The sequence below is a fragment of the Anomaloglossus baeobatrachus genome, chromosome 4, assembly GCF_048569485.1.
Source record: "Anomaloglossus baeobatrachus isolate aAnoBae1 chromosome 4, aAnoBae1.hap1, whole genome shotgun sequence".
Lineage (NCBI taxonomy): Eukaryota > Metazoa > Chordata > Amphibia > Anura > Aromobatidae > Anomaloglossus > Anomaloglossus baeobatrachus.
The window spans coordinates 507,936,000-507,961,381 of NC_134356.1; the positions used below are offsets into that span (position 1 = coordinate 507,936,000).

Here is a 25,382-nt window from a genome sequence, read left to right on the forward strand (position 1 = left end):
AATAAAGTTTGCATTTTTGGATACTGATTTTAATAAACACTTCGTCGGGAGTTTCCATTAATAATAATGACTCTTGTATTTTGCAGTATGTGAATCCTGCTTTTGAAAGTATGATGGGTTATCAAAAGGATGAACTATACGGAAAAGAATTAATTGAAGTGCCTCTTAATGAAAAAAAATCTGATTTCTTAGATTCTATTAACTCTTGCATTAAAACGGGAAAGGTAAGACATGGTAACTAATATTATTAGTATTGTGCAAGGCTAACATTGGGCAGAAGATGCTGCAGACAATAGGACTTAGAAAGACTTGTCATATTCGTCAAGGAAGGAAAAATCTGTATATCTAGGCTTATAGGAGTTTTTCAGTTGAAACTAATTATTCATAGTTTGTGGGTAACCAAACACTACACACAAAATTCCAAAAAGGTGGGAAAAGAGGGCTTATATGTCACAACTAAATGGATAGGTGGTTGGGCATATGCATTGCTGATCTTTTCTAAAGGCCCATTTACACGCAACGACATCGCTAACGAGATGTCGTTGGGATCACGGAATTCATGACGCACATCCGGCCTCGTTACCGATGTCGTTGCTTGTGAAACGTACTAACGACCGCTAACGATCAAAATAACTCACCTAATCGCTGATCGTTGACACGTCGTTCATTTTCATAATATCGTCACTCGTTCAGGACGCAGGTTGTTAGTCGTTCCTGAGGCAGCACACATCGCTACATGTGACACCCCAGAAACGACGAACAACACCGTACCTGCGGCAACGAGGTGGGCATCACTTTCTTTCGGCTGCTTCTCCGCCCCTCCGCTTCTATTGGCCGCCTGCCGTGTGATGTCTCTGTGACGCCACACGAACCGCCCCCTTAGAAAAGAGGCTGTTTGCCGGCCACAGCGACGTCGCTAGGCAGGTAAGTATGTGTGACGGGGACTCACGATATTGTGCGCCACTGGTAGCGATTTGCCCGTGACGCACAAACGACGGGGGCGGGTGCGATTGGCAGCGACATCGCTAGCAATGTTGCTGTGTGTAAATGGGCCTTTAGTCTATGGGACTGATAGAAATAGCCAAGCATCGTGCGAGTTCTGTAAAGATTGATTTGAATAACCGGTTTCATGCGTGAGTGCCACTCAATTCTGAGGTTCCAGCTCTCAGCAGCTGGACACCCATGGATAATAGTTATCACTCAGTCTGTGGGTAGATAACTGATTAATAGCTGGTATAACCCTTCAAGGGGTTGTTATGTTACAATTATATCTTTCTGTCAGATGTACTGTCTGACCAGCAGCCAATATCTGTATTTAGCTATACAAGACTGTAAAACAGCCTGTAATTCAGAACAGTACAAGTTATGTAGTGGAAGTGGACTTATACATGCTCTTAAAGGGTCTGTCTCATCTTCTCCCTGTTTGACGGGGAGGGGGGTCCGGCGCACTCCTGAAAATTGACAGTTCTGATTAGTGATGTGGTCAGTCGATCTGGCCAGCTTCAGAAAGATGCTTGCAGGCTCTAAAGCAGGGGTCCCCCACCCTCTACCTCGGGAGTCACATCTGGCTCACGGACCTGTGATGTGTGGCTCGCGGCTGTATAACAGCTTGGTGCATTAGCAACCGGTCTAGAAACAGTCATGAAGAGCACGTCTCAAGTTTTTGTGAGTAACCCCACATAGAAGAGCAGATCTGAATGGGGGTAAGGTAGGAACCCCTGGAACTGGGTGTACTGCCTCTGTGTAATTTCTGTGGAAAGGTTTTGGCTGTCATTATACAGGTAAAGGGGGCTCTGGGGGTCACTACTGTAAGGGATGCACCAACTAGATGTGGCTCGTGACCCCCTCTGAGCTGAATGTGGCTCTCAAGGTCAGAAAGGTTGGGGACCACCGATCTAAAGCATAGATGCACTCTGTGTCTAGGTGACCAGCCCCTCTGAGACTGCAGGGTGCTCTGTACATTGACAACGAGATGTAAACTAAAGAATTAAAAAGCCATCCGTTCTTCAGAATGGAAAGTATTTTTAATAAGAGGAAAATTACAAAGATACTTGTTTTCAAAATCACTTTGCGATTTAATCCATTAAAGATGCAACAGTTTTAATTTTTAATGCAGATTTTAATATCTGAACAAAAATACTTATTTTTTTTTTTTTTTTACATCTAATACAAAAGCCTGATTTGAACATCATTTTTGATTACACATTCTCTTTAATGAAGATCGGAAAACCGATATAAAGTTTATCTCATCTCCAAGATCTTATTCCAATATGTAGTAAGTGTAATACCATAATAGTATTCGCAAATACCTCCAATTAGAAATGTAGTATAGTTCTCCTGATATAGCCTTGTCTTTTACCTCAGGTGCAGGGCATTGCAGCAGATTAGGTATCCATAGTGACAACCACTAGCAACTAACTCACTATATGCATGGTCGTGATTTTGGATACCTTAGCTGCTGCAATGCCCTGCTCACTATGTAACTCTTCCTGAAAAGGCAGAAAGTAAGAGTCTAAAATAAATCAGTGGCCAGTGTGAAAATTGCAAGATGTTTGGTAATGGGTTGAAATCGAAAAACTTTGGTCTTCTTTCAACCTTAAAATGATTAAAAAAAAAAAATAAAAAATTATTATTTTTTTTTTTTAATATTGAGGGAAAAAAACATTTGGTCAAAAAAAATCTTAAAAGTGCATATAACTAGTGATGGTTGACACGGACTGTAAAAGTCCTGGGCCCGGAATTTCAGAGAATTCTGACTAATGATCTTGATACAGCACTCTGGTAAAACAACAAAAAATATAGAAAAAATAAAGAAAAAAAAAAATAAAACAAGCAGTGCTATACTTACCGAGGCTCCGGCACAGCTGTAGCTGCTCAGCCACTGCTCATTCTCCCCTGCTTGAGAATACCAGCCCCCAGCTGTAGGGCTTTAACTTGGCTGGGTATCAAAATTAGGGAGGACTACACGGCATTTTTTTTACATTATTTATTTAAATAATTAAAAAAAAAAAAGAGCCACATACAGTTCCTCTTACTTTGACACACAGCCAAGATAAGAGCACAGCTGGGGTCTGCAGCCTGTAGCCATATGCTTTATCTGTGCTGGGCATCATAAAATGGGGGGACCCTAAGACAATTTTTTAAATTTATTTTTACTTACGATAGACCTGCAGACCGATTCTGTGATTGGTTGCAGTCAGACACTCTGCCACTCAGCGTGGGGGCGTGTCTGACTGCAACCAATCACAGACACCGATGGGCGGGGAAAGCCGTGCATATGCATGAAGGCTAATGCTCGGCCCCGGAAGTGAATGAGCAGCTGGCCAGGTACCCGGGATCAATCCCGGGCCGTAACCAATTTTTTTGTTTGTTTTTTTTTTTAATCCGGTTAGGTCCTCCGATCTTTGATATCTGCGAGTCCGACCATCACTACATATAACATAAAAACCCGGTTTAAACAAAAGTCCACTTTCTGACTACGTAATCCCCCTGTTTGTTTTTGTGTTATGCTTCTTATAAAATTGGGTTTCTCTTGTTCCTCCTTTATTATAGGAATGGGAAGGCGTTTACTATGCCAAAAACAAAAACGGTGATAATATCCAGCAAAATGTGAAGATCATTCCTGTTTTTGGACATCGAGGGTGAGGAATAGATTTTTAGGCTGCTGGGGAAAAGAGGCAGGTAGAAAACCATATAATGAAAACTCAGACAAAATAAGGACTGCCTTTATACTCTTGTTAATCTGTGTATCCGAAGTCTTCCCATACAGGTGCAAACTACTAATATTTCCCTTTAAATATGTCAAATGTTTTGTAAGACTCTGAACGGAGTACAGAAATATTGGCTTTTTTCATTTTAACTGTAGCATTTTTGCAAAAATGACAACAGTAAGTGAGCCGTAGTGGTTGTCACTTATGAATTAGTTTCTCGTATACTGTCATTTTCGCAGCATGTTCCATTTATAATAAAATGATAATTTTTAAAGTAGTGAATTCAAAGGTGGCTGCGCTTCCTATAGACTGTCCAGAGACATGCGATAATGGTTTGTCAATCAATATTTCTGGATCCTGTCACAGAATTGGGCAATTATTCCCTGAATAAAAGGCTAATACATTTAATGTCATTATGTCATTTTTCAATTAAAAGGGAACCTGACACCAGGTTTTTCCCTTATGAGCTGCGGCCACCACCTGTAGGCTCTTATATACAGCATTCCAAAATACTGTATATAAGAGCCCAGGCCGCTTTGTATAACAGAAAAAACACTTTGCCCCCCTACGTGAGTATAATCAATCTGGTCCGAATGGCATCTCTGCTCTCCGGTCCAGCGCCTCCTCTCTGCGGCGATCGCGGTCCACCTAATTCTGAGACCCATGTACATGATGCATCCTGCGTCATCCACACTGGCCGGCATTGTGGTCTTGTGCAGGCGCACTTTCATCTGTCCTGCTCAGGGCAAATTAAAGTATTGTACTGCGCAAGCGCTATCCTCGCACCTTCGCACTACATTACAGTACAGTACTTTGATCTGCCCTGAGTAGGGCAGATGAAAGTGCGCCTGTGCAAGACCACAATACCGGCCAGTCTGGATGACCTAGGACAAGTCATCCACACTGGGCTGGGTAGAAGGAAGACGGAGATCGCCGCAGAGAGGAGGCGCCGGACCGGAGAGCAGCAATACCCATCGAACCAGACCGCCCCCTAGATGAGTATTATAAAAGTGTTTTTTATGTTATACAGAGCGGCCTGGGATTTTATATACAGCATTCCAGAATACTGTAAATACAGTGCCTTGCGAAAGTATTCGGCCCCCTTGAATTTTTCAACCTTTTCCCACATTTCAGGCTTCAAACATAACGATAAAAATTTTAATGTTATGGTGAAGTCAACAGCAAGTGGGACACAATTGTGAAATTTATTGCTTATTTTAAACTTTTTTTAAAAAAAATAAATTACTGAAAAGTGGGTGTGCAATATTATTAGTCCCCCTTACTTTCAGTGCAGCAAACTCACTCCAGAAGTTCATTGAGGGTCTCTGAATGATCAAATTTTGTCCTAAATGACTGATGATGATAAATATAAGCCACCTGTGTGTAATCAAGTCTCCGTATAAATGCACCTGCTCTGTGATAGCCTTAGTGTTCTGTTTAAAGCGCAGATAGCATCATGGAAACCAAGGAACACAACAGGCAGGTCCGTGATACTGTTGTGAAGAGGTTTAAAGCCGGATTTGGTTACAAAAAGATTTCTTAACTACTGTTCACAAACGCTCTCCATCCAACCTCACTCAGCTCCAGCTGTTTGCAAAGGAAGAATGGGCAAGAATTTCAGTCTCTCGAGGTGCAAAACGGATAGAAACATACCCCAAGAGACTTGCAGCTGTAATTGCAGCAAAAGGTGGCGCTACAAAGTATTAACTGAATGGGGACGAATAATATTGCACGCCCCAATTTTCAGTTATTTATTTTTCATAAAAGTTTAAAATAAGCAATAAATTTCGTTCATCTTCACAATTGTGACCCACTTGTTGTTGATTCTTCACCATAACATTAAAATTTGTATCCTTATGCTTGAAGCCTGAAATGTGAGAAAAGGTTGAAAAATTCCAGGGAACTGAATACTTTCGCAAGGCACTGTAAGAGCTCACTGGTGGTGGCCGCAGCTTATAGAGGCCAAATCTGGTGACCAGTTCCCTTTAATTAAATGGATGAATAGGCCAGATTCTCACCCTGGACATACACAATATATAGATGTTGGCTGACTGATCATTCTGCTGTCGGCTGTGTCTCTGACACCCCATAAGCAGGATGGCTCAGCAATGTGTTCTCCCTGTTGCAGAAAACGATCCGGCTATTTAATTCCAACCTCCTGATTCTTATGCCCCCAACGTAATTCGTTGAGGGGCATTCACGAGGCATCTGTATACATTAGATGGTTGACTGATTACACTGAAATCTGGTTCAGACAACTTTTATCTAATGTATATGGGGTCAGTTTTTGATCAGTTTGGCCAACATTTATCTCTGTGTATGGGGACCTTCACTTTGCTGTCATAGGTATACGACTAAATATGAGACACTGTGTAATTGTTATCATCTTTACAGCTAATGTTTCCACATTTACATCCGAGTCTCTTTTTACAGTAAGATCAGACACTATGTGTCTATTAGCCGGCAATTTAACGACAACAATAAGGTAAGTAAGAGTCTCTTATTTCAGAGGCACATTTTGAGTCCATTATTATCTGGGATGTTAAGGACTGATTGTTGACATTTATTTTCAGGTAGAAAAGCAGTGTGAGCGAGTTCAGGCCGAGTCTCAAACAGGTTTGTTTTTCTGGAAATAGAATTAAATGTATTCTGATCAAATGTAAGGACAAAGTGACGGCACAAAACACAGGACTGCTGCTTCTCTGTGGATGATCAGGACTGATTAATATCTAAGCAGAAATTTGCTGTATTACTATGCACAAAATGCCAACAAAAAAGAATCCCGGACATAGAGGTTAGACTTATAGAAATACAGAAATAGGGCAGATTTATTAGCTTCTAATACTGTAATTTACGATACGTCAACTTATAGAACTCGCAGGTCTCAGTCAGACGTCCATTATTCTCTTACATGTTCCTTTCGTATTTTTCATTGATAAAACACGTACTCATTTAGGGGTACTTTGCACGCTGCAACATCGCTAGCCGATGATAATAGCAATGCCGAGTGCGATAGTCCCCGCCCCCGTCGCACATGCGATATCTTGTGATAGCTGCCGTAGCGAACATTATCACTACGACAGCTTCACACGCACTTTCCTGCCCTGCGACGTCGCTCTGGCCAGCGACCCGCCTCCTTACTAAGGGGGCGGGCCGTGCGGCGTCACACGGCAGACGGCCAATAGAAGCGGTGGGGCGGAGAGGAGCGGGACGTAAACATCCCTCCCACCTCCTTCCTTCCGTATAGCCGGTGGAGGCAGGTAAGGAGAAGTTCCTCGCTCCTGCGGTGTCACACACAGCAATGTGTGCTGCCGCAGGAACGAGGAACAACATCGTACCTGTCGTGCAGCAAAATTATGAAAATGACCGACACTACACAGATCACCGATTTACGACGCTTTTGCAATCGTTTATCGGTGCATCTAGGCTTTACACATTGCGACGTCGTTACTGGCGCCGGATGTGCGTCACTTTCGATTTCACCCCGGCGATATCGCAGTAGCGATGTCGCAACGTGCAAAGTACCCCTAAGAGTCTGTGGCATGTTCACATGTTCATCAATTGTCCGGGGGAAAAAAAAAGAAAACAAATGAATGTGTTTTTTATCTAATTCGGGGATCAATCTTGCCCATTTAAGTGCATGGGTCTGTGATCTGAACAGATAGCGCTCGAATGTCATCTGTGCGTTATGAGTGCTTTGCATTTTTCATTGACCCGTTGATCGGAGAAGCTGTGAAGACCTTTTTTTTTTTTTTTTTAACTTGAGAAAAGCAGATGACACATGGCTAGTACCGTACAATCCTACAACAGTATATATCGTATTGTATGTGTATATGGATATTTGCACATGTTAAAGGGAACCAACCACCAGGATTTTGCTATATGAGGTAAAGGCAGTGTTATACTGACACTAAGATGCTGTATCCAGGCATAGCTGTTGTAGAAAGATGTGATACTTGATTGCTGAAATATCTGTAATCAATGTTACAGAAATGCACTGCACTTTGATTGACGTGTGCAGTGGTGCGGGGGGCTTTTGTGGGTGGGGCCCTCGGTGTATATTCCTCCCCCTGTATCTCGTATTGCATGCCCCCTTTTCTTTATTTAAATATCACACTACGCCGCCATTGCTGCTCTTGGTGATGCATATGCAATGCCACAGTATTTGTCTTTATTAAATTTGGCCGGAGTCCACGCATGCACGTACCACGATCTCCAGTGCCATTTTATTGAAGACACTGTAGAGTAGACTATGAGCGGCAGGAGAGCGTGTGCATATGAAAGGAATAAAAAACAAAAAACTGCTCACGCACCGATGCTGCTCAGTCTTCACAGTGTCTTCAATAAAATGGCATCAGACATCGCGGTACACACATACGTGGATTCCGTTGCCATTTTAATGAAGACATAATTACTGTGTCAATGCGCCGCCATTTCTGCTGTTGGCGACGGAAAATTTAATTAAAGAATGGGGCCATGCCATAGAGGACGCGAGAGGAGTAATATAGACTGAGGACCTGACCCACAAAGGCCCGCACCGCTGCACACGCCAAGCCAAGTGCGGTGCATTTTTGGAATTTTGATTAAAGATATTTTAACAACCAAGCATCGGATCTTTCTATAACAGGTATCCCTGGATACAGCATCCTAGTGCCTGTATGGCACTGCCTGTACTTCATATAGCAAAATCCTGGTGGCTGGTTCCCTTTAAGTGGTTCCCTTTAAGTATAGTGCATGCAAACGTTTGGACACCCCTCATCACAATTAGGGCTCATGCGCACCGAACTGCTGAATATTCTGCAGTGATTTGACAGCACATGTGCGCTTCAAATCGCTGCAGAAACACTGCATAATTGATGCAGTTTTGTTGTTAAAAAGCCGATTTCATGCGCTATGGCTGCTGCCCCCACCATAGACAGAGTGGGAGCTGCATCCAAAGCACACGGAATAATTGACATATTAATTTTATGAACGCACGGATTTGGGTCAACATTTTAGCATCCAAATCGCTGCGCTCATAAAAGCATCGTGCGCACGTCTCATGCACATTCATAGATTGTGCAGGGGGCGCAGGACACATGCATTTATGCTGCAGTGCAATACGCAGCGTCGATGCATGCAATTACGCAACGTGCGCACGAGCCCTTACTGTTCTTGTGTGTGGAAGATGAAATGATCTCTAAAAGGCATGAAGTTAAAAATGACACATTTCCTTTTGTATTTTAGTCCTTTGAATTTAGACTGAACTAACACTTCCATGTGACCCGTCCGAGGGCTGTCTGGTTTTTCGTCAGATGGCACTCGGACCCGTAGCGTAGAATGGATGTATTCACACTGTTAAAATCACGGATCTGAGAGCGAGACCTGTGTGACTCGGAACAGGTCCTATTCTGAACTGATTTTCCAGATCAGATTTTGCCATTAGTGATCTGTGTAAAATGGATGAAACACGGAAGACAGTCTTTGTAGTTCAGTTTTTCATCCTAATTTCATCTGTTTTTGGCTGGTCCATTGCTGTCAGTGGATAAAAAAAGTTCAGCTAGTGTACCTGCTTCAGTGACAATGGATGCCACTAGGATGATCCCTAAGGGAAAAAAAATCAGTCCATTTCTCACTGGTGGTAACACTATGAAGGATATGTGGATATGGCCTCAGTATGAAACTAATGTGTGTTCCTCTTCCCACAGATATCCAGAGCTGCAGACATAAGGACAGGCGGAAAGGTTCCCTAGATGTCCGGTCAACCACCTCCAGAGGAAGTGATGGTATGCAGTCTTCTAACCGCTGGAAATAGACTCTGTAACCCATGTTATCAGTAAGGGTATGTTCACATGACCGATTGAATCCACCGTGTATATTCAGCTGCAGAAATCTAAGTCTGACCCTCAGAGAGCTACCAAAAATATGCTGCAGATTTACAGTTTGCACTGCCATGGATCTGCACAGGGATTAGTCCCATTACTATTCATGGAGGTTAATCTCCATGTTTCTGTTCCGCATCTGCGTGACATCAAGACACAAACTACCTATTTCTACTATGGCACCAAATGTTTGAGCAGAAAATGTTCAATGTACTGTTTGTTTACAGAGTTGCAGAAACCTGGTATACGAGATTAAAGGGGTTGGCGGCTTCCCCATGTGAGGCGTTACAATTGGTGCAGACTGATGGACAGGTCTGGTGACTGCTCCTCCACCGGCGGCCATTGTGTCGGCAGAAGTGCTGGTCAGTGTGCGAGGAAAGCTGCACCAAACTGGTGACCTCTTTAAGATGTGAAATCCACTTGGGTTTAGGCATGGAACGCACTCCAAAATTTGTGTGAAAAATAAACTTGTGTGAACATACCGAAAAACCATATTGGTATTTGTAGGACTTATTAGATCTGTAATCTCTAAAAATGGTGCATGTTTGTGACTATTTATCATTGACCGATGTAATATGGCATTATTGGACACATAAACCAAGGCTTTAAAGGGATTTTCTGAGCTGACATGACGACCTTCGTTTTGTAGTGACTGTGCCTGATACTGCTGTCATACCTACATATGTTTGCTATATGGGGCACTATGCCTGAGGAGTGCTGTTCGGTACATAGTGTACACTGTGTACAGAACTATAAGGCAATTTATTTTTTGATTTATTAGTTGTTTTAGTTTTTTTTAACTACAGTGTTGTTAGTCAATCCAAAAGGATCTTAAACCTGAAACGTGAACATTTAAGAAGTAAAAGTGAGGTTGTTAGGAGAATATCTATGTTCAGAATTTTTGGTCTAATATTTTGTGTGCAGAATTTTTATCCAACTAAATGAAAAATGTAAGTTTTCCTATCTCAATTCGTTATTTTCACCTTTCCCTCCTCCCCAAGTCACCTTAATTCAATAAGTTCTAAGCCTCTATCCATGGAGTCTGTCCATTTCCTTATCTGTTGACAATCCGTGACCCCAATAACAGCCTCCAACTGCTCAGAGAGGTGACTATTCTCCTTCACCATAAATCTCACGTTTAAGAAGGGCTCAAAAGTTCTCAATCGGGTTTAGGTCAGGTAAGGAAGGGACCATGTAATTATTTTTTTATTTTTACCCCCTTAACGACCTATGATGTGTTATGTACATCATGGGTCATCTTCCTCTCTTTGAGGGCCCACACACTGAGCGCACATCTTTCCCTGTACACGTCATCAAATTTTATCAGCTGACATGTGCCCTCTAGCAGTCACAAGAGGGTCGGAGATCCACCTGCTGGTGTTAACCAGTTAAAGAGAATTTGTTTTTATTTAAAGATAACATTAGTATTGTGTTACAATTCACCTGACAGTCCCTTCAAGGCCTTTACTGCCAAACCACGCAAATGTAGCACTGCCCTTCATAAAAACCATGGTTTTCTTCAAAGATGCAGACTTTTTCCTGTACCATTGTCTCAGTCCGTCTTCAACTCAATAAGGTACAACTAGCTCATCTTCCATAATACCAGCCCATAGTTGTCATGTAGTAGCATACAAATGGTCAGCATGCAGCACAATGCAGGGGTAGCAACAGGGTGGTATAGAAGAAAGGCCTTTTCAATTGGGAGAGGGGGCACATCCTGCCACTCACCTGATTATGTACCCTATGCATCCTATATGAGTCCAACCCCTCCCATCGTTGTCACGTGCCTAGGCCCTTGCTTGCCCTGAACTCACCATGGCTAGTGAGAAGACTGGTGAGAGTACTTATCTCACTACTGCGATAATACAACACAAGGGAAGGGAGACAGACAGAGGGAAAATAGATAAAAAGGAAAACACTACAAGCTCCTTCAATGCAGCTAAATGCCACAATTGCAATTGTCTCAACTCCTCAGCTTCTTCTAGAGACAGGCTCCTTCCAAAGTGGTTAGCAGAAGAAATGAGATTCTATAACCAGTGTCAGATGGTAAGACACATTGACACTTTTTATAGCAAAGGGGAGTGATCACAAAGAGCTACACCTAAGATTAAGGGTACAAAGAATAGCCAGATTGGAAAAAGTCCTTAACCCCTACAGCACGAAAAGAAAGTAGATTCACTCAAACACAAGCTGGAGACTTGCACATAATGAGTTGTGACCTTCTTGCACTTGACTAACCAGAGGTCTCCCCATAACAATAGCAGTACCCACCTCTACCTTCCTGGGGTCTGAGTTGAAATGGAGGTTAGTGCCCGATACTGATCCAACAAGGACCCATCCATTTGGTCCATCAAGAGTCACTCTCATCTCATCAGTCCATAAAACCTTTGAACAATCGGTCTTTAAATATTTTTTGCTTCAGTCTTGACATTTCCCCTTCTGTGTCTTGTTCAGTAATAGTCGGGATTCGGTCTTCCTCACCCTGGACATGTTTCTGAGCACTGAACACCTTGTACTTCTGGGCCCCCAGGGAGGATGCAGTTCTGAAATATGGCAGTACTGGAGGATAATGGGATTCCTGGTTGTTTCACACTTGATTCTTCTCAAATCTTTGGTAGTTAATGTGTTATTTTTTCTTAATACGTTTCTTGTGACCCTGTTGACTATTAGTAACAAAACCTTTTGATGGTTCTGTGATCACGCCCAAATATCTTAGCAATTTTATGAATTCTGCATCCCTCTGGAAGACTTAACAATTTTTACTCTGTGTTTAAATCTATTTTTTGGACCATTTTTCCTGAGAACATGCAGCCTCCTAATAATTCTGCACACGGTGAAAAAGCGTCCCTCATTACACAAATACATATCACTGATCTCCTTCATCCAAGTAGTATTCAGGTTTATACAGGCTGGAGTTAGAAAGTATGAATAAAAATAATATGGTCAAAATACTCACATAATTGCGCACAGTGTAGTGACCTACAACAGGATGGGGTTTCCAGGAAGATGCTTAGTTCCCAGCAGGATTTCTGCACTTGGTGTGTATGTGATATCTGTGCAGGATTCTAAAGTAAATCTGATGAGATGCTTGACATAACTTCAATCCTTTCTCCTTACCTCGCAGGTAGTTCACAAAGGCGGCATTCCTCAATGGCCAGAATACATTCGATGACTATAGAAGCCCCTATAACAAAGGTACGATATTACTAAATTGTTCATTTTTGATTAATTACTAGTTGATATGAGCTGACTGATGTATATCATCAATCCAATAAAAAAAAATGCAAATCAAATAAGTCTGTGGAGCCTCTGTTAGAAGTCTCGACACAGAAACTAGCTAGATATCCCTCCGGGAAGGACCTAGCCAAGGAGTGGCTCTTTTTAGGAGACCACCATAACCACCATATTAAGTGTCACTTTTAGTCAATATCCAACTCTTTGACAAGTTTAACGATATGACAAGGGAAATACCAAGGCGAGGTATATATCCACAGACAGCGGCTTCGGGGTATTGCCCCTCATCTGTGTGGAGTAGGATTCTGGCCAGGTGGGAGCAATGCCTAGTAGACCAACAAGGCAAAACAATAACTGATCTCGGGGAGACCAGCCAGAGAAAACACTGCCAGCAGCCAACGAGGGCGCTCATCACAGTGAAATCCTAGGTGCATTGCCCCCTGGGAAGTATGCAAATCAAAAAAGTCTGTGGAGCCTCTGTTAGGCGTCTCGACACAGAAACTAGCCAGATAATCCCCCCGGGAAGGACCAAGCCAAGGGATGGCTCTTTTTAGGAGACCACCATATTAAGTCGCACCTAGGATTTCACTGTGTTGAGCGCCCTCGTTGGCTGCTGGCAGTGTTTTCTCTGGCTGGTCTCCCCGAGATCAGTGATTTTTTTTGTCTTATCAATCCAATAACACACTTTGGCTAAATATTAATAAGAATCAGCGGGTGATTAGACCATGTTAATCTGTGGGACACAATGTGAATATGATTTTAAAATTACGCTAATGTCAAAAATTGAAGAATATTGATGTTTTGGAAGGACAGCAGACTTTTCAGGGCACCTCACCTGGATTATAGTAGTATAAAAAGCATGTGGCCAAAGTCATTGACATTTTTCATTCATTTCTGATATTTAGGATTTTAAGTCAGGTTTACTTGGGAAAATCCCTCTGTGCCAGGTATAGGACGGACAATATTTTTTGACCATCGTCTGAAACGTCCTAGGAACCTCACCTGTGTACATGTGAAGTTCTGACTAAAACGTCCATTTTTGATTATTTAAATCAGAGTACTAAAGTTCTCTAGTGCATAAATACAATAACAATGAACAACCACCGGACAATGCAGGAATAACACCCCTAAAAACAGCAGAAACCTCATCCTGCTCGTCTGAGTCCTGTAGGGTCCACAGGGTGAACGCTTTGTGCGGCCCTATGCTTGTCTCACCAGGTCTACAGGTGAATATTCAGTCCCATAGTTGATGTGGGGTTTTCCAAACTATTTGCATCATTTTGTTTTGTGATACTGCTTATCCCATTCTGACTTTTTGTTCACCTTTTACTGTAGTTATTATTTTTAAGCACTATTATACTTGTGAAATTAGAAAGCATATTTTATATGTTTTTAGAGTATAATTGTGATTTACGTTTGGATTTTTATGTATCTGTAGTTAGAGGGTTATGGATTGAATATAAAATTTGTTATAAGATTATATTAATGAAGAGATGATTTCAGTTTATTAACATTAAAGGGAACTTATGTCCTCAACGCTATTAAAGAAGATATAGGGTTAATTGTGCTCCAATGTCATCCATGTGTCTTCGGGCTTTTACACACGTCTAATTTTACACGTATGATAGAAACGGCCGGATTATTCTGATCACAGTGTGGTCCGAGTGTTATCCATTTTCTCATATGTGGGGAAATAGAAAAATGTTCACTTTTTCCATTCATACAGTGCGTGATTGTTTCATGGACCCCTAGACTTGCATTCTGACTTAGTTGTTACCCGCAGATCAATCGGATATGGCTATGCTTCCGCAATTTTCTGCGGAGCTCTCTTTCTGCAAAAAAATCACAGACGTGTAAATAACTATCACAGGTATGAGTGCGGTCAGTGGAAAATATGGATAATACTCGTATGTGAAAGTCAGAAGTGTGAATGAGCACTTACTGAAAATGCGGCTAACAATAAAAATGCACTTTGTTATGCAAGCATGCCTTGCTTCAGTCACCGGTCACAGCATTGTTAGCAGCAGCTGTAAGCATGCCTCTGCACTCTGATCGCTCGCTCTGCACAGTCAGTCAATTGCAGTGCAATTACTGGGCAGTGCAAGCAGTCAATTAAAAGTTCTGAGGTGTGCTTATTGCATCCACTCATTATGGACTGAGCAGTGACTGAAGCCGCGCCACTATGACTGAAGCCTGAGGCTCCCTGGAGGACTAAAGTTCATTTTCTTCTGGTAGCTGGGCTTTCCGTAAGAAAAACATTAGAATGCTATTAACCTGCAGTTGCAGATTAACCCTAGATCTGTAGGATTTGGGGACATGATTACTCCCCTATTCCCCTAGATTTTCTTGGATCCAGTGGCGTAACGATAGCTATCACAAACTCGTGACTGGGGATGGAGGTGGCCTACTGACACTAGCGCATATTTCAGCTGGAATTGCAGTCCTCAGGTGCACATTCAGCTGAAGTGTATTGCTTTGCAGGGACCCTTCAGGTCCTTGCACATTAATGCAAGCTGCTGGCCAGAGGCCAGCAGCTGACGTTGGCATGGCAGTGACCTTATGCGCTGCCTGCGTGGTTCCCTCCCTCCAATTTTGATGCCCAGCCATGATAGTACCAGCCCCCAGCTGTTGGCTTTATCAGGCTTGGGAGACCAATGCTTATTGGCCCCCTAGCTTAAAGATAGCAGTCTGCAACCACCCAGGATTTTCCGCATCCATTTGATGCGACAATCACAGAACTTTCCCCCGCTCATCCTGATTGCCCTGGTGCGGTGGCAATCTGGGTAATAAGGGGTTAATGACATCTCACAGCTGCCACTAAGCCCTAAATTAGTATTGGGAGGTGTCTGAGACCCTCCATACTAATCTGGAAGTTAAAAAGAAATAAACACAAACACAGAAAAAATCCTTTATTTGAAATAAAATACACACACCCTCTTTCACCCCTGTTATTAACCCCCCACAACACCCAGGCTTGATGAAATCCACACAAGGTCCCATGGCAATTCCAGCTCTCTAACATCAGAATTAACAGCACACGTGTATAGAACATGACCACTCGCAGTGGGCTTCAGAAAGGGAATGGCTGAACCACAGTTATGAGCTCTGATGTCACTCAGGGTTATTTGCGATCATAGCTGTAGGTTTCCATGGTCCTCCACCTGTGATCGTAGGTAACCTGACCTCATTGAACTGCGTGACCACACCTCAGGTGAGGCCACTGAGTTCATAGACCTGCTTTTCCTGGCAGAAAACCATGTTTTTTTGCCAAGAGATGCAGATTTGGGCTGAAATTTCTACACCCAATTCACAATACACCCTATTTCTGCACCCAATTCACACTTCCATGTGGTTTTGATGCGATAGTGATGCAATTTTTTTTTGTCTTGAGGTGTAGATTGGGAGCAGGAATATGGTGTAAACATTTCTGCACCACATCTGCATCTCTTGGCCAAAAAAATGCACGAAAACAGTTTTGACGTCGTTTCGGTGCAGTTTTCGGCCAGGAGGTGTATATTTGGTGCTGAAATCTGATGCAGACACGCTTTTTTTATAGGCTGGGGGAGGGCCCAATAAGCATGGGTCTTCCCAGCCTGAGAATACCAACCCCTGCTGTTGGGTTTATCATGGCTGGGTATCACAACTGAGGGGGAGGGGGGGTAACCGCACACCGTTTTTTTAAATTAACTATTTAATTTAAAAAAAAAACTGCACGCAGTCCCTCGTATTTTGATACATAGCCAAGATAAGCGCACAACTGGGGGCTGTAGCCTCTAGCTGTGGCTTTATATGTGCTGAGTATCATAATATGGGGGGGACCCTACGCCACTTTTATTTATTTATTTTTACACCAGTATAGACACGGACACACTGCCTCTGATAGAAAGCAGTTAGACACACTGACACACAGGGTGGGGGCGCATCTGACTGCAACCAATCAGACACTGGGACTGCCAGTGGGCGGGGTAAGTGATGCATATGCATGAAGGATAATGAGCAGCCCCGGAGGTAGTGTGAGCGGCCCAGAAGCAGTTTTACAGCTGCGCAGGAGACTAAAGTATAGTATGCCTGCTTTCCCCTTTTTTTCTTTAATTACCCGTGTTGCCATATCCAGATTGTTACCTGGAGTTCTAAGTCGGATCCCAGTGCTGCATGGTCTGGCTGACTTTTTGGAGTTCAAATACTTGTGGAATAAATTATTACAGGCTTCCCCCTTTTAAGAGTGAATAAACGTGACATATCCTTATCTTTGCTACAGCCTAGAGATCTATATCCGCACAGGTTGCAGCCGTCATTGACTTGTAAAAACACTGACATATTCAGGCTTCTGAGCAAACAGCAGGGCCGAATAATAATTCAATGCTGGGTACATGAAGACCAGGATCTGTTCACATGTCTTCCGTGGGTGATTATTTGGCCGTGGATGTCTTGTATATGGATGGGATGCAGACAAGTCAACCACACATTAGTGCATGGTCAACTGAACCCTCCGATTTTGGCCGGACTCGATGGAAGCCTTTAGACACTCCTCTGATATTATCTCTGGAAGGATCTATCTGTAATATTTCAACACTCCTGGTCCGTTTGTTCCTCCAGGGTATACGCCACTACCAGAGGTGTGTGATTGCAGCTTTTTTCCCCGTACATATGACCTGTACGAGGAGGCTGTAGCAATGGTTGTGTATAGCCAATTTTAGTCCTGTACGTCCCCAGTATGATCAGTGACCATATGGAGCCTACATAAACCACTTAATAGCAGCTCTGTAAGTAGCAGCACATTGTTATTGTTGTTACCCAGATTTACATGAACATAAATAAATCTTTCATCGTTGGGAGCATTAAACAACAAATACAACTTCAGTATACAAATCTCAGTTACCTGATGACCATGGTGTATAGTTTTGGCTCTAGAAAACAAAGGCAAGCACACAATTGTACACCACTGTTGATAGATCATACACATGTCATTTTAGTTGGACGGCACTTGCATTTGTGATGGTTTTTTTCTCTCATAATCCGCTTTCTGGCAATGACTCAACATGCAATGAAGCAATGTCCATGCGGCGCCCCCTTGTGGTTACTTATCTATATCCACAATGTGCTGAGGCTGAAATATGGCACACAAGATAATGTGTTACTAACGTACAGAAAATCACATGCTTACTCAAAGGTACATTTATATGCAGATTGTGTCTGTCTTGTCTTCCCATAGCACACACTTTAGTATATATATATGTTGGTTTACGAATCATGGACTGAAGAATAAGATAAACAAACCTTTCAGTTAGGCTGCTTTCACACTACGTTTTTTTAACATCCGTCATGAACGTTTTTTAACTCAAAAACGGATCCAGTGCAAATGCGTTTTCATTTCAATGCATTTGCAATGGACTTGCGTCAACATGCGTTCACCTGCGTTTGCGTGCGTTATAGTGAGGATCCAGCGACTTGCAGTTTTTTAACTTTTTTCAAAAACTCTACTTGTAGCGTTTTTGAGCTGCGTCCAAATACTGCAAATTGCTGGATCCTGACTAAACAGCATGCAAACGCATGTGAACGCTGGCATGCTGATAGACAGCATCCTGCTTGCTCTACTGAGCATGCCCAGAAACCAGCCTGGCGTGATCAGTCCCTCTCTCCCCCTCCCTCTGTCTCCTTCCCTCTCTCTCTGTCTCCTCTCTTTCCCCGCCTGAGAGCGGTGGACGCTCGTAACCAAGGTAAATATCGGGTAACCAAGCAAAGCGCTTCTTAGTTACTTGATATTTACCTTGGTTACAGGTTACTGCAGCTGTCAGATGCGGGCTCCCAGTCTCACGTTCAGCTCCCCTCACTCCCGATCACAGGACTCCAATGCCCGCCCATAAACTTCAAGTGACAGGATCCTGCAAAATAACACGTGTTTGCATGCGTTTTTCTCTGCAAAAATAGGATCCGCTTTTGCAGTAAAAAAAACGTTCATGACGCATGCTAAAAATGCGTAGTGTGAAAGCAGCCTTATTACACCTAATATTCCAGGACTTACAGGAAAAATGTGTAATATTAGTTTTCCAAACAAGGTCATTTTTTTCCCCCCAAATTGCCTTTCTGTCAATTGGATCAACATGTCAGGTTACAGGGTGAAGTCAATGGATTTGGGTCTTCTTTCAACCTCAAAACTATGGCATTGTTGGCATATAAGAGGACATTTCATGTGTGCATATTCCTAATGGCAGATGTATAAGGAGGGCGCTCCTAAGTAGTAAGTGTAGTCATTAGTCACACATTGCTGTTAAGTCCATATAATCCACATGCAGACATTTAATCTCCTTAGATGAGTATTAGCCACAGACTGACTGATAACTAATATCTGTAGAGTATTAGGCCACACAAGCTCCGCAAGTACAGAAAGATCGTCCCAAAGCGTCATCCAGATTTCTGAACAGCCCCTCGTAGCAACGCAAGCATATGAACTGTTTGCCAGGAGTGTTATGGGTTTTGTTTTTTTAGCATGGCATGTTCAGGTTTGACTAGCCGAATTTCAAGCCAATTGGCCATCCCGCTAAAGCCCTTGTGGATACGCTCATGTATACCAATTCAGTCCTGTGAGGAAATTAATTTGAAGCTGAGTGAAGCAAACAACCAGCGCCATATTCTTACCTTGTGATTCGTGTGGGATATTCAATGTTCAGTTAAACCTATATATTTGGCCATATTCCTTAAAGAGAACCAACCAGCAGGATTTTCATATATAAAGTAAAGCCAGTGCTATACTGGCACTAGGATGCTGAATGCAAGCATAGCTTTTGTTCTGAGATTGGATGTTTTATTTCACAAATATATGCAAGTAAAGTTCTAGCAATGCCCTGTTATTTGATTGACAGGAACGGGAATATGTGGGTTAGGCTTTGCTATCTATCCTGTCTGCTGTCTGGCCTTGGTAGATACTAGACTGGATGGGCTGCATTTCGAACACGCCCCTATAACCTGAGAGAAATCACATCATACCTGTAAGGAGCCCATACAGTCTAGCATCTCCCATAGAATAGATAGCAAGACCCTACCCACATATTCCCTTCCTGTTGCACCTGTCAATCAAATAGCAGGGCATTGCTGGAACTTTACTTGCACATATTTCTGAAATAAAACATCCACTCTCAGAACAAAAGCTATGCTTGCATTCAGCATCCTAGTGCCAGTATAGCACTGGCTTTACTTTATATATGAAAATCCTGATGGTTGGTTCCCTTTAAAGGCAATGCATTTATATCATCACGTCCTCTGAGAGATAATATAACCATATAATATTCCAGATCACTTATATTTTTTATTGTAATGACCAGTGTCGGATTGGGGTGTCTAGGACCTACCAGTAAAACTGATTCTGGGAGGCCACCTCACATTTAAAGGGGACTTGTCCTGTCAAAAAAGGACATTAACCTGCAGATGTGAGGTAAATATGCACGTTAATAGACTTCTGAAACCATACGGCTGTTGCACTGAGAGCCCCACTGCCGAGAGGAAATTGTTTATTCTTCCTGGCAGCCTTGGGCTTTCAGTCATGGAGGCGTGGTCGAAGCAGTTTCAGTCACTGCTTAGTTTACAGTGAGCGGTGGTTGTAACACACTCTATCACTAACTGTGCTGATACATTAAGGAGCCTACTGTCACCCAGTGTCAGGGCGCAGGTACAGCTGCTGCTCACTATATACTGAGCAGTGACTGAAGCCACACCCCTATGACTGAAAGCCAAAGGCTCCTGGGAGAAACAAGCTTAATTTCTTCCCAGCAGCAGGGCAATCTGCTTCCCAGATGTCCAAAAAGTATTTTTTCTGTTTTAAAGTGATATGCAATTTTATCACAAATTGACATAGCATTGAGATTGTCTGTCAGAGTGGTTTTCTTCCTGTTCGCTGCCACAAGATGCAAACTCATCCTTCAGAAAGTTAACTGTGGAATCTGTTCTATACCGTCCGAAGCAAAGAAAGGTGCATACACTATTGTATGTATTTGTATATTGATTCTAAAAAAAACTGTGTGTCGCTTATAACAATAAAATAGATTGAACCAATTCTCAAATATGCAAAGCATTCAAAGGGAACCTGTCAGCAGGTTTTGGCCTTGTAATCTGAAGACTGCATGCTGTAAGGGTTTAACTCTCTTGTCAAGGTCTACGGTGTTGTTTATTTGCAATGTCTGTTTTAGCACCAGGACCTTATCATTGCTGTGACTAGTTGGCTAGTGCCACATTGTCAGACAACCCCCCTCTTCTGATTGGCAGGTCACTGTCAATGTGCAATGTGGTACATGGTGTGGGCAGGGGCAGCCTTTTCAGCACTGCTGACTTGCTCAATCTAAAAATGCTGATTGTGCCAGAATTGCTGCACCCAGTAACCTAAGTGATACATTGTTGCATTCAGCATCTCTTCATCTATATTATGCTACTCTAAGATGAGGCAGCAAAAACCTGCTGACAGATTCCCTTTAACTGAAATATTAAATTCCCTCCACTTATATGGTCATAACAAGGGCCACAATTCCTTCTACTCATCTACCCCACATAATTCTTACTCCTCTGGTGGGAAGTGTTGCTAACTGGTGGGGTGGCTCTGATGGTAGAGCGCCTCTGTGCAAGAATTGTGTGTCTCCCTTTAATATCACCTGGATAGCGTCAGATAATGTATTTGCTCAAATAAATGCAGGCGCAATAGCAACGTAGTTTACACAAGTGCCATGAAAACACCCCTCTAGCATACTGGACACGTTCCCAGTCACACGTAGACTAAGTTACACACCCGCTCCACTTACAGACTGGACATAAGCGCCTCTAAGACAAGGTGCAAGCTGCAGACCTATGTCACAGCAAATGTTTAAATTGACCCTATTCCCAATATAAGTAGGTGGCAAACATTCTGTTCTGCTTTTAGGAACAGACAATTGGAATTAATGTCCAAAACGGAGATGTGGCATAACTGATGTAAATGTTAGCAGAGTAAGCACGAACACAAGAAAGTATATCATGCAGAACTGTCTTTTTTGCAGTTGTAAAAGGTATCAGAAAATTAAACCTCATCAAAAAGGTCCGTGGAGCCTCTGTTAGGAGTCTCGACACAGAAAATAGCCAGATATCCCTCCGGGAAGGACCTAGCCAAGGAGTGGCTCTTTTTAGGAGACCACCATATTAAGTGGCCCTATTAGTCAATATCCAGCTCTTGACGAGTTTAAAGATATGACAAGGGAAATACCAAGGCCAGGTATCCATCCACAGACAGTCGTTTCGGGGTATTGCCCCTCATCAGTGTGGAGTAGAATTCTGGCCAGGTGGGAGCAATGCCAAAATGAAACCTAGACAGACACCAATAATAATCAATTGGTTCCTCTACTTCTATTTCTATCAGTTTTGGAAAATAATTCCATTTGTTTTCCTAAGAACAGAGCAGCAAAGATAATGCCTGAACGTCTGTATGTCCGAAAACCACAAAAAATAATAGGAAGGCAGCACATTAAATATATCACCGAGGGTAAAACCCCTTTATTGGCTGTATAGTCCTTTTGAGGGCGAGGTGCATCACCTTATGAAATGAAAAAAAACAAGGAGAAAAATTGTAGGAAAAATACCCTGACTATAACTTGTTACAGCTTAGTTTTTTTGTGTTTTTTTGTGTTTTTTACCTTATGAAATGAAGTAGTCCCTCTTATAAAATATAAAATAAAATAAAGCAAAACAATTTCTTCTGCTTGTTCAACATTTGTCCAATGGAAGTAAGAGCACAACAGCCCAATAACAGTCAATGCTGTAACAATGCTACCTGAACCCTGGTAGACATGGCGCTGACATCGCTGTAAGGCTCTGTTCACACTAGAAAAAGGATTTTTCTTCAGCGCTCTATTGGGAGACCCAGACGATTGGGGTATAGCTACTGCCCTCCGGAGGCCACACAAAGCACTACACCAAAAGTGCAAGGCCCCTCCCCTTCTGGCTATACCCCCCCGTGGTATCACGGGTACTCCAGTTTTAGCTTTGTGTGCGAAGGAGGTCAGACATTCCATGCATAGCTCCACAGATTTTAGTCAGCAGTAGCTGCTGACTATTTCGGATGGAAGAAAAGAGGGCCCATATAGGGCCCCCAGCATGCTCCCTTCTCACCCCTGGATGGTGTTGTAAGGTTGAGGTACCTATTGCTGGTACAGGGCTGGAGCCTCACATGCTGTTTTCCTTCCACATCCCCTTGGGGGCTCTGTGGAAGTGGGATCCTGCCGGCCTCAAAGCTCTGACGCCGGGCTCCATCCACAGACCCATAGCACCTGGTGGATGCCGAGCAGGAGTACCATCAGGGACCGGGCCCTGCATCATACAGGTACTCTGTGTCCCCGGCAGGCACAGACGCACTCCGGGCTGGCTGGGCGTTGTAGTGCGCCGGGGACCGTACACTGAGCTGGTGTTCCTACAGTTATCTGGGGGACTTTGTGTTCTGGGAACGCAGCGCCGACCCTCACTGGACCGGCGGCGCTGCTGTGACTTGTGGTGCGCCGGGGATACGCCGACCGCGCTTTTACGGCGGGGGCGTTTATAACTCTAGTCCCCGGCTTTTGGGCCTAGGACGCCGGCAGCTCCGATCGTTCCCGCCCCCACCCTGTCAATCAGGGTAGGGGAGAGACGCTGTTTCACGGCAGCGACGAGGGCTGGAGCCTGATTTACATGCTCCAGCCCTCTCACTATGCACAGAGGGAAGCAGGCTTCCCGCTCTTGGTCAGGAACGCCCAGGGCCCGCCCCCCTTCCTCTCTCAGGACGCCGGCAGCCATTACATGCATGTCTGGCTGGAGGAAGGACGCAAGGCTCTGGGAGACCTGGACTAGGGGGCTTTGGAGATCACACACCCGCTCTTAAGCGGGCGGTAAGCGGCTTTTCAGCTGGCCCCTTTAGTGCCTTACTGTGTATTAGTGTACTGTGTCACTGGACATAGATATTTATTGATTTCTTGCACTGTGAGGTCGCTTCCTGGCTGAATACCCCAGATCGCTCTGAGGAGGCAGCAACATGTCATCCACAAGACGCAAGGCTGCCAAGGCTAGGGCTGTGTGCACTGCGTGTGCTGCATGTGGGGCTGCTCTACCAGCAGGCTCCAATGACCCCCATTGTGTGCAATGCTCAGATCCGGTGCTGCTTCGCCAGCCGGAGTCCGGAGAGGTAGTGACCCAGGCTGAGACGCTTGTAAGTCCTGCCCCGGTGTCAGGGACAGACTTTGCAGTTTTTGCGGATAATATGTCTGTGGCTATGGCAAAAATCCTGGAAACTTTGCAATCCATGCCTGGGGCTCAGTCTATGGACACGGCGAGGTCTATGTCCTCTAATCCTCCGCAGTTGGATTTAATCCAGACTGCAAGGGGGTCCCCGGCTTCTCAGGATGAGTATAATGACTCAGATGATTGCCCCAGCCACCCCAAGCGGGCTCGCTGGGAAAGACCCTCAACGTCATCACACTGCTCAGGGTCTCAGCGCAATCAGTCTCCATGTGATGTGTCTGAAGAGAGTGATCAGGAGTCTAATCCTGGAACCCCTCTCAATCTGGATACCCCGGATGGGGACGCCATGGTAAACGATCTTATCTCAGCCATCAATAGGCTGTTAGATATTTCTCCCCCAGCCCCTTCAGCAGAAGAGGCAGCGGCAGAGCAGGAGAAGTTTCGTTTCCTCTATCCCAAGCGTAAATTAAGTGCTCTGTTGGATCACTCTGACTTCAGAGAGTCAATCCAGAAACACGACGCTCATCCAGAAAAGCGTTTCTCTAAACGTTCTAAGGATACACGTTATCCTTTCCCACCTGATGTGGTCAAGCGCTGGACCCAGTGTCCAAAGGTGGACCCCCCGATTTCCAAGCTTGCAGCTAGATCCATAGTTGCAGTGGAGGATGGCGCTTCACTTAAGGATGCCAATGACAGACAGATGGACCTTTGGTTAAAATCTGTCTATGAAGCTATCGGCGCGTCGTTTGCTCCAGCATTCGCAGCCGTATGGGCACTCCAAGCTATTTCAGCTGGTTTAGCAAAAGTGGATGCTATCATACATCCAGCGGTGCCGCAAGTGGCGCACCTTACCTCGCAGATGTCTGCGTTTGCCTCTTACGCTATCAATGCGGTCCTAGAATCTACCAGCCGCACCTCAATGGCGTCTGCCAATTCGGTAGTTTTGCGCAGGGCATTGTGGTTAAAGGACTGGAAAGCAGATGCTGGTTCCAAAAAATGTTTAACCAGCTTGCCTTTATCTAGAGATAGACTGTTTGGCGAGCCATTGGCTGACATCATTAAACAGTCCAAGGGTAAAGACTCCTCTTTACCCCAGCCCAGATCAAGCAAACCTCAGCAGAGAAAGTGGCAGCAGAAGTTTCAGTCCTTTCGAGGTTCGGGCAAAACACAATTCTCCTCGTCCAAAGGGACTCAGAGGACGCAAAGAAACTCAGATTCCTGGCGGGCTCACTCACGCCCCAAGAAAGCAAATGGAGGAACCGCTTCCAAAGCGGCTACCTCATGACTTCCAGTCCCCTCCCTCCGCATCTCCGGTCGGGGGCAGGCTCTCCCGCTTTTACGACACTTGGATGTCACA

The 25,382-nt window shown here is 43.9% G+C and overlaps 1 protein-coding gene across 4 annotated transcripts in view; it reads left to right on the forward strand.

The window, feature by feature from the left end:
- The window catches only part of PDE8A (phosphodiesterase 8A), a 530,734-nt gene that overhangs the window by 457,345 nt on the left and 48,007 nt on the right, over nucleotides 1-25,382 (forward strand). For all 4 annotated transcript variants that reach the window (XM_075345839.1, XM_075345840.1, XM_075345838.1 and 1 more), the window contains 6 exons: nucleotides 87-224; nucleotides 3,553-3,641; nucleotides 6,144-6,195; nucleotides 6,284-6,326; nucleotides 9,398-9,475; nucleotides 12,696-12,766. In XM_075345839.1, coding sequence (XP_075201954.1) covers nucleotides 87-224; nucleotides 3,553-3,641; nucleotides 6,144-6,195; nucleotides 6,284-6,326; nucleotides 9,398-9,475; nucleotides 12,696-12,766 — 471 coding nt within the window. The remainder of the gene's footprint in view (nucleotides 1-86; nucleotides 225-3,552; nucleotides 3,642-6,143; nucleotides 6,196-6,283; nucleotides 6,327-9,397; nucleotides 9,476-12,695; nucleotides 12,767-25,382) is intronic.